General features: G+C 47.4%; 1 protein-coding gene across 1 annotated transcript in view; it reads right to left on the bottom strand.

Moving 5' to 3' along the window:
* The window catches only part of PRKCE (protein kinase C epsilon), a 497,798-nt gene that overhangs the window by 35,308 nt on the left and 445,782 nt on the right, over positions 1 to 16,708 (bottom strand). Inside the window, exon 12 of the mRNA XM_030310527.1 lies at positions 1,905 to 2,043. Within this exon, the coding sequence (XP_030166387.1) occupies positions 1,905 to 2,043 (139 nt within the window). The remainder of the gene's footprint in view (positions 1 to 1,904; positions 2,044 to 16,708) is intronic.

The following is a 16,708-nucleotide window of genomic DNA, read 5'->3' as shown; positions in this document are numbered from 1 at the left end:
CTTATAGACAGAGAGATCAGCCCTATTCATTGTGACTCTCATCAATGGACTGCCTTTCATGAAGGTTGTGTGGGCGTTTTGTTCATCATAAAGTGAATGTTTGCCTTGGGCTGGGTCCTTAACTACTATGCTGGCCTGTTAACCCTTTGTCTCTGGCATCAGCTTACAGAGGAATTGGAACCAAGTATTCTGATGATAAGAAATGAATGAGGAAGATGGTAAAAAAGAAGGTCCCAATTGAGAGCCCTCACTTTTGCTGATTTCTCCTCAAAGATTAAATTCCTAGTGTTCCTACTAAGGAAGATATTTTGAAATCTCTCCTTTCAGATCTCTTAGAAGATAAAGGTCCTAAGGGAATTCAACTATTACTTACCATCCTCACATCTCTCCTCAGGCCCCCCATGTCTTGTCCGGTCTGTGAAAAGTCTCTTCACTGACCTTCCCTCACTCTCTGTCTTCTGAGCTATATTGCTGTTGCCTGTCTGTGTCCTGGGACAGGTGTGAGAAACCTGGACACCCTCCAATGGAAAACTCTTAGTGGGTCTATAGAGCCGACAGGAAAAAGACCACTTTCCTTGGTCCTTTTTCCTAATTTTATCTATTACCATAAATAGCTATACTATTTTCCTTTTCTGAACAAGGCCAAGAATATTCTCATCCTTTCAACTGTGTTCATGGTGGAGTGTCACAAGTTCAAATTCATTTATTCATTCAACGAACCATGACTAAAAGCCTGATCTGTGGTCTGGTTCCTGGACTCAGATTAGAAACACAGCCTCTGCCCTAAAGGATTCAGAGCCCAGGGATACTGAACCTCCTGTACTGCCCTGCCCCCACCCCAATCTTCCCTGTTGTTTTCGGGAATGCTTCCCACTCCCTACCACCAAAGGAAATCCTGCTGATTCTTGACAACTTAGTTAATCTACCAGGTGCTTCAAAAAGACTCCCCTTATCCCTGAGGATACCATCTTGTCTCTCATATCTATTTATTCTGCTTAATTAGTTGTTTACTTATCTGCCACTGCCTCTAGACCAGAAGTTCTTTTAGGAGAGTGATGAGTGTTTAGCCAATTCTTTATCCCCACTTTGCTTTGTGTCTAGCAGGTGCTCAAACAATGCCACTGAAAGGAAATGAAATCTGAATGGGCTAACACCTACCCACCACGGGCAGTGCTTAATGGAGATTGGTATTTCCTTCCCATCTTACATGTGTCAGAACCCTCAAGTCCATTTTTATTAAGCATCTGTGATATACTTTGTCCTAAATTGGAATCATGTCACACTAGGTATCACTCAACCTAGGTAAGATTGATTTGGAGAAATTCGAAGCAAATACTTTATGAGGAACAAAACATCCAGACAACTTGACAAAAGGCAGCCCATCAGTAGGGCTCCCAGTGGACATCTCTGATCTATATGTATCAGATATACATATAGCTTTCCTCTTCCTGCTTGACCCTGTGCACCTGCTATGCAGAATCGTCACACCACTAGGAAGGGCAAATAATTCTTGGTTTTACTGTAGGTGCGTTACAGCTAATGAAGAAGCTAACTGCTGCCTTTATCGATGGTGCTCCTTTATTCCGGTTATTAAGAAGTGAAAACAATGATAGAAGTCTACAAAGTTCTCTTAGTCTTACTTTCGTTGGTAGTTCTGGACGGAGAGGGAAGGACCTGCCCAGGTTTGGGGAACTGTTCACAGTTTGCCCAGTATCTCCCTTATCACCGTCAACTTCCTTATGGAGAAATCAGCAAACCTTCTACCTTTCCTTTTCTCCCTCCTCCCTCAGAATCTATCCTAGTTTTCTAGAGCCTTCCCTCAGCACCAGTAAGTGACCCCAGTGCATGGGAATGGATCCCTGCCTCTGCCCTGGTGGAAGAAGGTGGTTAGCACATGGTCTTACCTCGGGTGCGATGTAGTCAGGAGTTCCACAGAATGTGGTGGTTGTGACGCCGTTCAGAATCCCCTCCTTGCACATCCCAAAGTCGGCTAGCTTGCAGTGACCTTCTGCATCCAGAAGGATGTTGTCCAGTTTCAAATCCCTGCAAGAGGGGTCAGAACCACATGATTAGTGCTTCAGCCACCCCAATATGGTCTTCTTGAGTTGGAGAGATGTGGCCACCTCAGGGAAATCTGCGATAAAAAGGAAAACCTTTGAGGAGGCTTGACCTGCTGGCAACCAACCTCTGTCCGGGGCTCTTGCCCAAGTTGAGCAACCCCTAAAGGTGCCTCCATTGTCCCCAACATGAGAGGGGAGCTCCTAATATCTCAAGACTACTGTGGTTTAATAAAATCAGTAGCTACTTATTGAAGCCCTACTATGTGCTGCAATTCAAATTATTTAGACCTTGATATGAGAGAGAGAAGCAACTTATCCCCCTTCCTTCATGGGTTAACCATAGGGATCAGTTGGAGGGACAAGACTAATGCATAGTAACATCGATGACTCAGATAAAACCACAGAAGGATCAGATGCTACTTTACAGGACACCGACTATGTGAGCTATTGTGTTTCATGGGGAAGACCACTGAGAGCAGCTGCAGGCTGGGAGAGCTTCAGCAAAAAAAAGGACTCTCAAGAGAAGCTTGGAGAGATGGTTAGGTTTGGAAAGGGCACAAAAAGAAAAGGTGGGAGGGAAGGGAAAGCCAACACAGCAGGTGCAAAAGGCAGTGAAAGGACCAGAGAATTGGGCTCCAGTGAATGGCGGGGCAAGACAGGCAGATTGAAACCAACCCCAAAGAGCCTAGAATGCAAGAGGGGTTTGAAATTCCTGCTGAGGACAACGAGAGACCTGCCTGCATGAGCACGATCTATTTGTAAGATCAGTCTTCTCTGGGCAAGCAGGCAGAGGGGGGAAAGGTTCTGGGGACAGGAGGGAAGACACACTGGTGGCAACGACCAGGGCCTACAGAGACCAGGTGGTTCCTTGCAGTGAGTGAGGGCCACAAAGGGTGGGTGGGGGCCTGCTGGCCTCAGTCAGTGTAGCTCTCTTGCATACTGCTTTACAGTTTGGGGTTCTACATAAGATCCTGTATAAAATCTGAAGTTCTGGATAAGAATTCCCCTACCAACCAAATCTGCAAACCCCAACCCTGTCCTGTAGAAGAACCCAGACTGTCAGATGGAGGTCCTCACCCTGGACCTCCCTCAGCATCCTCTCTGGAATGGGGCCAGAGTCTTACAAAGAAGGCCTATTGCCCCGCACACAGAGCAAGAGGGGCCTTTCTCATAAGTCTGCTGGCATCTGGATTTGAACTTCAGCCATCATCAGAGATCTGGGCCTGAGTGCAAAGGTGGGGCAGGAAACATTTCAGGGCCTGCCTGCTTTGCACCCACAGCCCTGTTTCCGCTTACAGCTGGGACTTCTTGAGAAAAGAGAAGGCTCATAAAATATGCTGTTCTAAGCAGATGCTTGTGAACTAAAGAAAGAACAGGGAGCGCAACCAAGCCACGCCACTGGGACTGGGCTCCTCGACCTTCTACCCTGGCCACTGTGTGTGGTCAGGGCTCAGCTCTGGCTGGGGTGGGAGGGAAGGGAGAAGAACACTGACGTGGTCACAGGAAGCCTGGGTTTTAATCCCTCTTGTGGCATGGCCCTGGTGAATTCACCTTGTGGGTCTGTTATCTGGTCTATCAAATTGGGATGACACTTTCCTGCTTGTCTAAAGGGTTGAGATAGTATGTGTAGAAGTAGCAGGCCTTTATACCGTTACACCCACTTCCTTCACAAGGAAACTGAGTTGGAGGGGAGTGGGTGTTCTGTCTGCCCATCTGAAAATGTTGGCGTCGTCAAGAGGTGAACCTATGTGCCCCACTGAGTTACAGCCCCTTGCTGCTCCCTAATCTAGTGTTGCCTTGTCAAGACCCACACGCACGCACCATGGTCACCATGGCAACACTTGCAATTGTAGCAGCAATAAACAAACATGTGGAAAGCACCTCTGTGGTCTACAAACCACATTCATGTTCTGAACAAGGGTTCAGAAGAACATGCTTTGCTATTATCGTGGCAGCAGTAAGCAAGTGGAAGCTGGAAAGAGGTAGGTGATTTCTGGAAGGTGACGAGGGGGTTGATGTAACTAGGACTTGAACTGGGTCCTCTGCTCTAAAATCTGGTGTTCTTGCCTCTGTGTACTACACTCCTCTACCTTCCTGCCTTCCTGTTGGTGGTCTTCTTCCAATGCCAGCCACCAGCCCCAATTTAGAAAGGCCCCACCTGCACCCTCTCAAGCCCTCTCTTTTAAAGCCTTGTCATTGGAAGGGTGCATTCTGCTTTGTATGAATGGAGGAGATTCGGAAGATTCCAAGCCAGCCTGAACTTTGCCCTTCTAAAAATTCAACTCCGCGCTTCCTTCTGCTCAGGATTCCTACTCAGGACAAGAGAAGGTGGAATGTCTTTCTTCTCCCTCTTCTGCTCTCTGCCTGTCCTAGCCCTGGCCCAGGTACACACTGTCCCCCTGCTTCTTGCCTCCTCTTCTCCCCGAGGGAAGAAGCCACCCCATGCTGAAGGCCCAGGGGGACCACGAGGGCTGAGTATGTTCTGTAGGCAGTCCACGGGCAGCTGTCCCCTCTGCCGTGGGGAAGGGAGGCCCCAGGCCAAAGCACATCTTCACACTGTCCCACCGCTGATGCCAGAAATCCTGCCACTACTCACCTCTTCAAATTTCCCCTCTGCTGTCTGTGTTTCTCTAGAGCTCTGCCTCCCCACATGAAACCATGTCTCATGGAAGAGATGGTGACTTAAGTTCCTTTCCTCTGTGACAGGGGAGACTGGCACAGCTGGAAAGTCCCCTGGGGACCAGAGATGCCACAATTAAAACTTTATTCCCCTGGGGTCTTCAGTCTCTTTAAAAAGAAAACTACCCACACTGCTGGGACTAAGCCTGCCTGGTGCTGGGCTCTCAGTGAGTTCTCAGTGGGGTTTCAGTGGATGGCACAGCCAGGGCCATGTTTTGCTCAGGCAGAGGAAAAGGGAGAGAATGCCCTTCCCTACAAGGGCGTAGGGGCCCAGGGCCCTTCACGGAAGGTGGCGTCCCTGGAATCCTGCTTGCTGAATGGCTGGCTGAGGGTGGTGGCCCCTCTTGGTTCTCCCTCCCTCCTCCTTGGCCGCACTGCTGCCCCAAGACCCCCCGCCCCCCCTCCACTTTCTACTTGCCGTTCCGGCCCCAGGATCTCCTCACCTGCTGGCTTTTAGTGCTGCCTGTTCCGAGGGGTCTCTAAAGCTTCCCTGGGAAAGAGGTCAGAACAATGGTTTCTCAGCCTTGCTGGCTCTGAGGCCCAGCTTGCAGGGCAGGGTGAGTGGGCTTTTCTCCTTCCTAGGTGTTCCCCAGGCGCTCAGGTCAGGAGCCGGGCACATAGTGGGTTCTCATCGAACTTGTTGACTGATAGCTTTGCAAAGAGGGATTTCTGACTAGATATTAACCCCCATCAGTCCTCAAATACAAGGGCAGGTTACATTTGAGGACTGGGGACATTTTTAAAGGAATGGGGTCATTTAATAGTGGAAAAAAATACAGCAAAATCCTTTCCCCTATATATGAATCAATATAACTAGCTTTTACTTATTAAATAGTTTCAACATTTTAAATAGACAATGCCTTCATGTGTTCTAAAACCCAAAGTATAAAAAGGGCATACGTAACAATAAAAATTCTCCCTACTGCATCTGTTCTCCAGACACCTCTATTTTCCCCCTACAGGCAACTGCATTAAAAAAAATGTTTAGGGGCGCCTGGGTGGCTCAGTTGGTTAAGCATCCAACTTCGGCTCAGGTCATGGTCTCGTGGTTTGTGGGTTCGAACCCTGCGTCAGGCTCTGTGCTGACAGCTTAGAGCCTGGAGCCCGATTCGGATTCTGTGTCCACCTCCCTCTCTGCCCCTCCCCTGCTCATGCTCTGCCTCTGTCTCTCAAAAATAAATAAATGTTAAAAAAATTTTTTAAATGTTTATGTTTGAGAGTGAGCAAGGGAGGGGCAGAGAGAGAGAGAGAGAGAGAGAGACAGAGACAGAGGATCTGAAGCAGGCTCTGAGAGCACAGAGCTTGATGCAGGACTTGAACTTACAAACTGTGAGATCATGACCTGAGCCTAAGTCAGATGCTTTGACTGAGCCACCCAGGCGCCCCAGGCACCTGCATTTTATTCATGTCTTGTGTATCGTCTTGGTCACATTTTACGCATAAATAAGAACACTTCATGTCCCCCCTTTTAACTAATCACGACCTTACTACATGCACTGTTTTGCGCGTTACCTTTTCCATTTTATATGTACTGGAGATCTGTCTTGGCACATAAAGAGGCTATTTTTTGTGGCTGTATAACACTCTACCATATTTATTGGGGAACGTTTAGCTTGCTTTCAATTATCGGGCTATTACAGTGCTGCTGTAAAGATGCTTATAAATATATGAAGGTAACCGTACATGCTTTCTAGAAAGGAAATTTCTGAGTCAGATAGAACGGGAATGTAGATTTTGATGGATGTTGCCAAGCTGCCCTCCTTAGAGGTTGAAGGATTTACACTTTTTTAAAAAATGTTTATTTATTTTTGAGAGGGAGAGACAGACAGACGACAGAGTATGGGCAGGGGAGGGTCCCTGAACTGTTAGCACAGAGCCTGACACTGAGCTCAAACCCATGAACCATGAGATCGTGACCTGAGATGAAGTTGGACACTTAACCAACTGAACTACCCAGGCACCCCAACGATTTACACTTCTGTCAGCAGTCCATGATAGTGCCTCCTTGCCAAATGGTACATTATTGAGTTTCTGGTAGTCTGACAGGTGAAAACAGTGAGTTTCTGGTAGTCTGATAGGTGAATACAGTATCTCAGTATATTCTTAAGTTTCTCTGTAAGTTTGAATATTTTTTCATATGTTTAAAAGATACCAGTATTTTTTTTCTGTGAACTGTTGTCATTTTTATTTTATGGTGTTTGTTTCTCATTGTTTTTTTTTTTCTTTTTTTTTTTTTTTAAGGAGCTCTTTCCAGATTAGGAAGTGAAATTTGAGTGGCAGAGGAATTGCAAATTCTTCTCCCAGGTTAATTTTTGATATTGCTTATGGCGGTTTATTTTATGGTTTTTGGATTTTATGTCTTAATTTGAAAGGATTTACCCCTTTCAAAGTTAATAAAAGCATTTTCTCAAGATCCCCCTTTGTACTTTTCTGCTTTCATTTTATTAAAAAAAATTTTTTTAATGTTCATTTATTTTTGAGAGAGACAGACAGAATGCAAGTGGGTTGGGGCAGAAAGAGAGGGAGACACAGAATCCGAAGCAGGCTCCAGGCTCCGAGCCGTCAGCACAGAGCCTGATGTGGGGCTCGAACTCACAGAGCTGTGAGATCATGACCTGAGCCAAAGTCGGATGCCCAACCGATTGAGCCACCCAGGCGCCCCTGCTTTCATTTTATAAACAGAAGTCTTTTGACGTGTTTGGAATTTGGCCTGATAAAAGTACGAAGCAGAGATCCAACTTGGGTTCAAATCCCATAGGTTGGATAGTTCATGGACTGAAACACCACTTTTTCAAATGCTGTTACTAGCTCTCCATAAGCATTTGGACTTATTTCTGTACTCTTCATTTGATGATGTTGATCTATATCACACTTTTTAAATTACTGTGGGTTTATAAAACATTTTCACATCCAGTAGGGCTGATCCCCTTCTTTCTTAACATTTCCTAGCTACTCTTGCTTGTTTATTTTTCCATATGAACTTTAGAATCATCTGTCTTGTTTTAAAAAAAATCCTTGTGATGTTTTTATTGGGAACATGTCTAAAGCTATAAATTAACTCAGAGAGAATTGATATTTTTATGATGTTGAGTCTTCCTATCCAATAATATTGTTTGTCTTCTGATTTGTTAAAGTCTAATGTCCGTGAGGGGCATTTGAAAGTTCTCTCTTATAGATCTTGTGCATTTCTTGTTATATTTAATGGCAGCCTGCTGGTTGTCCCAATACCCCTTCTCATTTTCTTCCTTAGTAAGAGAACGTTGCTGCTATTGTTGTTGTTGTTGTTTTTTGAGCCCTGCTCATAGTGATGTAGCTATAAATTGGGACTCAAAGCCTTCCTTAGAGCTGGGTGTGGTTATGTGACTATGTTCTAGCCAATCAACTGTGTGAAGTCGCAAAATGAAGAAACTTACTCTTCTCGTTCCTTCCTCTCCCTACTGCCTGGATGAGGATATCATGCCTGGAGAATCAGCAGCCACCTTCGACCATGAAGGAAAGGACCAAAAGCCCCAGTAACGGTGACTGGACTTCCCATCTCCAGTTAGCATTCATATGAAAAAGAAACTTGTATCTTATTTAAAGCACTGTTGTCTGGGGTTTATATGATAATTACAGCGGAATCCATTTCTAAAGAATGCAAGTTGTTATTGTCTGTTTTAAATTCCAATTATACATGGGGTCTTTTCTTGAGGGTGCCTGGGTGGCTCCGTGGGTTGAGTGTCCAACTCAGGTCATTATCCCAGGGTCGTGGGATTGAGCTCCCTGTGGTGTGCTAGGCTGAGCATGAAGCCTGCTTGGAATTCTCTCTCTCCCTCTGTCCCTCCTTGTCCCCTCACTACCACTCATGCGCCCTCTCTCTCCAAAAACACTTTTTTTTATTAAAAAAATTTTTCCTATTATAAACGAGGTCTTTTTTTTTTTTAACATTTATTTATTTTTGAGACAGAGAGAGACAGAGCATGAACGGGGGGAGGGCCAGAGAGAGAGGGAGACACAGAATCTGAAGCAGGCTCCAGGCTCTGAGCTGTCAGCACAGAGCCTGATGCGGGGCTCGAACTCACAGACCGTGAGATCGTGACCTGAGTGAAGTCGGACGCTCAGCCGACTGAGCCACCCAGGCGCCCTGAGGTCTTTTCTTCCATCATATTATTTATCTGGTTGCATATGTATTTACTAGTTATTAATTTCTGCTTATCATTTTATGCCCTGCCACTATACTGAATGTTTTTTATTTTTAAAAAAAAATTTTTTATATTTTATTTATTTTTGATAGAGGGAGACAGAGAACAAGTGGAGGAAGAGGGAGAAGGAGACACAGAATCCAAAGCAGGCTCTAGGCTCCAAGCTGTCAGCACAGAGCCTGATGTAGGGCTCGAACCCACAAACTGCAAGATCATGACCTGAGCCGAAGTCGGATGCTAAACCAACTGAGCCACCCAGGCACCCCAAATGTTCATTTTTGTAAAGGAGTTTTCCAGTTGATTCTCCTGGATTTTCCAAATCATCTGTCGTTGCTGATCATTTTTACTTCCTCCTTTTCAGTGTTTACATTTTTAGCTTACTTATTTTGCCTAATTGTGTTAGCTAGAACCTGAAGAACAATGCTAAATAACGATGGTGATAGTGAGCATATTTGGTAGTCTTTGATTTTAGGGTGGGGTCCCTCCCAGCACTTCCTCAGGCAGAATGCCTTTATCATAGCCCTTGTCACTTGGTACCTGACTGAAGGCGACTAGACCTCCATTAGACTGAAGACTTGTGAGAAATTCCATGGAAACTCCCTTTCTCTCCCAGCTTCCAGAGGTCCAAATGAGGTGTGGGGAAGAGGGTAAGGAACAGGGTGTACAGTGCCCCCCTCTAGTCCTGGGTTTCTCGTCCTTGGAGCTGGATTGACATTGGCAGCTGGATAATTCTTTGTTGTGGGGGGCTGTCTGGTGCATTGTAGGAAGTTCAGTAGCAACCCTGACCTCTGCATATTAGATGCTATTATCAACAACCCCCCCCCCCCCGCCCTGCCTAGTTCACAAGGCCCCAGATGGCTCTAGACATTGTCACATATCCCCTACAGGACCTCTGGTGGACTGTTACTGCCCTAATCTAAGTCTTAAAGAGTGATCAAAGCTCCAAGATGGTCTGGCCCAGATCATTAAGCCAAACAGGGATTTGACAGCAAAGCTATCAGGAAAGGGTACATCTGCCTGGAATGTCCTCTGCCATTTTATCCTGGGAGACAGGAAGCCTGACCACACCAGCCTTGCGGACATTTGGTATACCATCAACCAATCTTTTTAAACGTCTTAGGAAATCGAGGCTCACCCACACGTGCATGGCTGGTAAGAGGAGGTGCTGGGCTTATGCCACACAACTACCCGTGACCAGCTTTCAGACCAAATGTAAGATCCGTAAGCTGTAAATCTCTGTCTGCTGATGGGACTCCAAATTTCTTTGGTCTTATAAAGGTGGGCTTCATGGTGAGAAGGGAAATACAGAAGCCGAGAGGTCACAGCTGCTGACAGGGAAGGAGTGATTTAGGGGCAGGATGGTATAACCAAGGCTCCCTTGAGATAGGAGCACAGATCTCTTCCAGAAACTCAAAAGACAGTCAAGAAAATCTCAAATATCTTTGGGACTCAGTTTCCTTATCTGTAAAATCTGGGTAACAATTGCCATGATTAAATGATGTAACCCATGTGACAGTTCTAGCATAGTACCCAATACATGGTGGTTACTCCAGGAGTAACTAACTGTCTCTAAGAGTCTCCAGGGGTCTCCAACCATCATTTCTTAAAACACACATGCCCTGTGAGGGCAGGTGAGTAGGTCCCTAAAAACTCTTTGAGAAGTACTTATTACTTCCTAGTGTGTATACACCACAGAGATAGACTCTGTAGGGCGAAAACTACAAAGCATATGTAACTATAACATACGGGGAAGTGTCAAATAATACTTGAGAGATGGAAAGAGACTGAAACTTTTAGTCTAGTCCACTGAAAAAATCACGGATTCCTTTCCCCTGGGCCTGGGGAATGACACCTCGCACGCACGAGGGGAATACCAGTGCCCCAGGGGAGAAAGCAAAGGTGGAGGCCATGGTTTAAGTAGTAGGGGTTAGAGCAGCACAGGTGTCACTAATCAGGATTGATGCGACAGCTTCCAGACCCTCAGCAACCTTCCCAGGCCCTTGGGGGTAGGCGCTCTGCATAGCCAGGGAGCAGCTGTGGTAGCGGCATGAATCTGTTCCTGTGCTTTGTGGCTCACTGTGTGCTATCACACACCTTATCTCTCTTTCTCCCAACAGCAGCCCCAACTTGCAAAGAACATGGCGGCATGGCCCGGCTGGGGGTGGGGGGGTGGGGAGCACCAAGGCTCTTGAGGTGAGCAGGGACCTGAACAACAGAAGCTGGGTGGAGTCCAGCTTTCCTCCCGCTGTGGCTCAGCCATCTTATTTGAAAATCATCCTTTCCTACTTGTGAAATTGTATTTTCCCAACTTGGCAGATCCCCCAAGAATAAGGGCCAGAAAACTCTTCTGTAAACCACAAGCATTTAGCAAAGGGTTGGCACAAGTTGAGAACTTTCACCCATAAGAAAAAAATTGAACAGGGGCACCTGGGGGCGGGGTGGGGGGGGGCTCAGTCAGTTAAGCGTCCGACCCCTGGTTTTGGCTCAGGTCATGATCTCATGGTTTGTGGGATCGAGCCCCACATTGGGCTCTGTGCTGACAGTGCAGAGCCTGCTTGGATTCTCTCCGCTCCTCTCTCTCTGCCCCTCCCCCTGCTTGCTCTCTCTCAAAATAAATAAACTTAAGAAAAGAAAAAAGAAAAAAAGTTGAACTTTTTTTTTTTTTTGCTTGACTTGAAAACTCACCCCAAAGGAAGAGGCCCACATGCCCCCATCCTCATCAACCAGGCTCCATAAAATTTAATGCCTTCATTTCCCTGGTGCTACGCTCACTGGAATATTTCTCTGGCATGCTAATTCCACAAAGCTCAGGCCTGAATGCCACACATATGATAGCAAATTCTTCCATTTACTTGAAGATAAGAGATTAGAAGGATTACTTCTCAGGATGCCAAATATTTCAATCACCAGAGAGCAGGCCCCTCAGGGGAGATTATGAAGAAACTCTGCTTGTTTTTGGACAAATAGTGGAGACTAGCACGTGATTGTGGTTAATCAGATGGGAATATAGGCCCTTCTGGCAGATGTCGCTAAACACCTTCGTAAATTTAACAACACATTTACAAGAAAGACAAGTTTCCCCTCTGGGATAGCACACTCTCCTTGACACTGTGGCAAATGTTGGTGACCAGCTGATGTCCTTTCTCCTGGCTCCTTCTGTGGCAGCCACCCGAAGCACACCCAGGAAAGCCAAATCACTCAAGCACCACACCGGGCCAGATGGCACTGCACGCACGGAGCCTGTAAAACCACCCTTCATGCCTTTCACCCAAGAGAAAAAAGCAGAATTTGCTGCAGAGTCGAGGTAAATGATTTAAAAAGTCTCCACTGCTATGATACCTGAGCTGAGAGTCAGTGGTAATGTTTCACTCCGGGCCAGCATGCTGGGAAATCTCTGAGTCTTTCCATAGGAAAAGCTCAATAATTTAGGACAAAACAATTAACTACATTTTTTCCCCCAAATGCTTTTGCCCAGGCTCAGCATTAAATCTTTAAATGCATTATCTCATTCAATCCTACCAATAGCCGAGGAATGTGGCAGGACTATTGTTATCTCCATTTTATTTATTATTTATTTATTTATTTTACGAAATTTATTGTCAAATTGGTTTCCATACAACACCCAGTGCTCACCCCAATTTTAAAGATGAGGAAGAAGGGTCTGAGGGGTTATTTACCTAGCCCTGGACACACAAGTGGGGAGTGACACAGTGGATCTGCCTGATATCAACTCCCATGCTCTGAATCACTTTGCTATGTTGTTTGGCGGCGGGGGGGGGGGGGGTGTAGGGAAGTGTGGAACATTGTATTTATAGCTGTGCTGCTGTGGGATTGACAGCACAGTTGTTGCTATTGGGGTGATGGTTGTTTCTGACTCATGGCAACATGGTTATAAGATGTAACTGATAAGCTAGACCATGCTGTTTTGACCAGCAGGCCTTCAGCTACTATGCTGACCTCTAGAAATCTGAGGGGTGAAACGGTACTCCTTTCGTGGCCAAAATAAATAGCCTGGGGCTGTACCTGGACATGAAGACTTGGAATCGAAGCACTGTAGAATAACTTATCTGACTGCATGATTGTCCAATTACTTTTTAAAATTTTTTTTAAGTTTATTTATTTTTGACAGAGACAGAGTGTGAGCATGAGCTGGGGAGGGGCAGAGAGAGAGGGAGACACGGAATCCGAAGCAGGCTCCAGGCTCCAAGGTGTCAGCACAGAGCCTGACGCGGGGCTCAAACTCACAAACTGTGAGATCATGACCTGGGCCAAAGACGGACGCTTAACCAACTGAGCCACCCAGGTGCCCCATCCAATTACTTTTTTAAACCCGCAGTTGTGAAAGCAAATTCTTTTTTTTTTTTTTTTTAATTATTATTTGAGAGGGGAGGGGAGGCAGAGGAAGGGAGAGAGAAGGAGAGGGAGAAGGAGAGGAAATCCTAAGCAGGCTCCATGCTCAGCATAGAGCCTGATGTGGGGCTCAGCCCAATGACCCTGGAATCATGACCTGAGCTGATATCAAGAGTCTGATGCTTAACCAACTGAGCCACCCAGGCGTCTCATGAAAGCAAATTCTTAAGCTTGACACACTCACAGACAATATCCTGACTTCCACCGAAGGGAAATAAGTCTTGACTTGTGTCCCCAGCCAGTGGGATGGATCCCTCAGACCATCATGACACTTACCCCTGGCCCCCCCTATTCCTCTCCAGGTCATCAATCAACCTGCGCTGGGAAATGGCTATTTATGGGCTTTGGTGTACAGACTGGGTCCAAGGACAACGACAACCTCAAGCAAATCACTTCTCTGAGTTCACTGTCCTCAAATATGAGAAAAGACGGCTGGATGAGTCAATCCCCAAGGACCTTCTCGTCTGAGATCCTGGGAAGTGAAGGCAGCTGGAGCCCATGAAGTCTGAACTTGCAGTCCTGGCTGTTGCACACCAAATGTGTCCCTTTCCACTCTGGAGCAAACCTCTGCCCGCAGGCGTTTTTATAGAAAACGTAAATCAGACGACGCTCTCCTTCCGCTTGCATTCTTTAGAGGCGCCCCACGAACATGCTTCCTGGCATAGTGTGCAAGATGCTTTGGGGTCTCCACCAGCCTGGACTATCAGCCTCATCCCTCACTGTACTCCCTCATAATCCAAACCTGGGCCTGTGGGCCTTGGGTGCTTCCCAGGAGTGTGAGCCTGTTTCCTGCCTCAATGTCCTGGCTATAAGGATCTGCCTCCCACAATGGACACCCCATGGGGGTTGCTGAGATGTCCCCCAGTTGCCAGATGCTCTCTAGCTTCTCAATACACAACTTCCATCAAAGGATGAAAGAATCAGTGAGCAGGGAGGGAAATTTGTGAATCACGGCCCCAGGCAGCCAGACGGCCCGAACAAATGCTTTCAGATAATATATGGAACTATTAAAACATGTTATTATTAAAAATTGTTAAGGCCAAGGGCAAACCATCCAAGGCAGCTGATTGCATCCGTTCTCCCATTACATTCAGGAAGAACCCCTTCGCTAACGCAGCAGCTTCCATGGCAGTCAGAGGGGAGCCCCAGACCCTCGCTCTGGCTCTGGCACTGGCCCTCCCCTCCCTCTCTTTTGCCGCCACCTTCCCATCTGTCCAGCCCCACAGGGGACTCCGACAGCACTTTCCTGCCTTGAGACCTTTGCCACATCGCCGTTCCGTCTCCCTGGAGAACAGACTCTTCATCACTAGGGTCCCTGACTTGATCCCCATTCCATAGGCCTCTCTCTGGACACTGTGTCTAAAATGGCCCACCACCACTCGTCCCCCACCGACTCTGACCCTCATCTCTGTCACCTCAGCCACTCCCTTCGCGGCAACGACCACAGCCTGTAATGATGGTGCTTGTTTATTTCCTGGAGTAAATGGTTTTCCCCCGCATGAACTCCATGAGAACCGGGGCGGTGTCTTTGTGTTCCCAGTGTGGTCCCCAGAGCCCTGCCAAGTGAGCCTGCACTCACTGTTGGCTGAGCGTCTGGAGGAGCCGGATCTGTGTTAAGTCCACCTTGGTGAGGGTGTAGTTAATGGCATGATTACAAACCCTAATGCACCCATTGCCTAGATGGCCCTACTGTGTAACGTTCCATTATGGTTGCCACTCAGAGTCTGCCTTTTGTAGCAGGCCGTGAGGATACCGAGAGAGAAGACAGTCCCTGTACTCAGGGTCTGGAGGGAGAGGTGGACGTGAGGCCAGAATGCCTGGGGTGGTAAGTTCTACACTAGAGGGACAAGCAGAATGCTACCGCTGCCCTTAGAAGGTAAGGGCTGCCGGCCTCGCCTTTTTTGGGCCCAGCGATTTGCAGCTCAAAATCCGGCCAGTATTCTGTCATCACAGAGAGGGCCACTCCGGCTAAAGGACCAAGAGTGACCCTTCTGGGGGTGTGTCGGGAGCCGAGCAGAAGTGGACTCTAGACCCTCGTGGCCAGGACTCCCAGACAGGAAGGCCAGAGCGCCACTCTCCGAGCTCCTTGGGCAGGGCGAGCGGCTGCCCAAACGAGGGCAACGTAGGTCTTCCTCGTCTGGCCACATGGGCAGCCGCGTGCTAGAAGAGAGGTCAGCGCCTCGCGGGTCACCTCCACCCAGATAAAGAGCTGAGGGAGCACAAATGTAAGTCCGCACAAGTGGAGGGGGATGTAGGGAAAGCACGTCTTCCTGCAAAGTGGGGGTCACCCAAGTTACTTGGAGGATAGCAGAGGCCTCGTGCGAGGCCAGGGAGCTGAAAGTGGACTGACCTCTGAGGGGACAGAAAACAGATTTTATTAGTCTTAAAAAAAGGCGTCTTACATTTGTATTTGTTTAATTTGGCCACGCAAGGGATTTGCTTCTAGGACTATGTGGTGCTTTTCAGCTGATCAGAACCGTTAATATGGGAATGTGCGCGTGTATATGCATGCATACATGCTGCAAGGACAGCGACAGGGCTGTGCTCGCGCCTACACGTCTCCTCGTGGGCGTAGGCCTGCAACTAATGGCCGAGGAGAGGGCACAGGCCCACAAGGGGGAGGCAGGCGAGGGAGATCCCTCCGTGTCTTCAGGGAGGACAAAATCTGGTGGAATTTATAAAGCAGACAGCCTCCATCACTCCACCTGATGAATACTGAATGGGCCGCTACCACGCACCAGGGAGGTCCTGGCTTCCGAGTGAGGGCAGGGGTCTCCCAATACCTCAACCCGCCCATGCGGAGTCTGAGGTGACTTGGAGACGTCTAAATGGACATGCCGACCAAGTGGTGAGAGATGAAGGTTTGGGCTAGAGAAATAATGAGCATGGGTGAAACAGTCTGAGAAGAGAAGTGGGTTAAGACTGGTCTGGGAGCAAGGCCGATATTTAACGGGACAACCAGAGAGGAAACTCAGGAGCCTGGGGAGTCCGGAAGCCCACAGAAGCCCAACTATCCACCTCAGGCTCGGAGAGATAAAGGCACTTGCCCTTACTTATATTTATTGAGATTTTCTCTCTATGCTTAGATATTCCAATGCATACTCAGAAATGATGATGATAAGTTGTATTTTTCAAGAAAATCCTTTCCAGATCAGTAGAGGTATCATGGGCCAGAGTTGGCCCAGTGAACAGCTTTAGTAAAGAACAGAATTGTAAACTGCAAATCCGCCAGTGGGAAGAAGGGAAGGGATTTCCAGGATTCTGCTCAGGGGAAAAAGGAAAGAAAGCATCATCTCTGCAGTGACCCCGGGAGATCTGCCCGTGCACAAGACAGCAGCTGTCTCTGTGCAGGAAGAAGCCCCGTTCAGAGACACCCTT

The sequence above is a fragment of the Lynx canadensis genome, chromosome A3, assembly GCF_007474595.2.
Source record: "Lynx canadensis isolate LIC74 chromosome A3, mLynCan4.pri.v2, whole genome shotgun sequence".
NCBI classification, from domain to species: Eukaryota; Metazoa; Chordata; class Mammalia; order Carnivora; family Felidae; genus Lynx; species Lynx canadensis.
The sequence above is the reverse complement of the archived record's forward strand: the minus strand, read 5'-3'. Positions and strand labels throughout refer to the sequence as shown.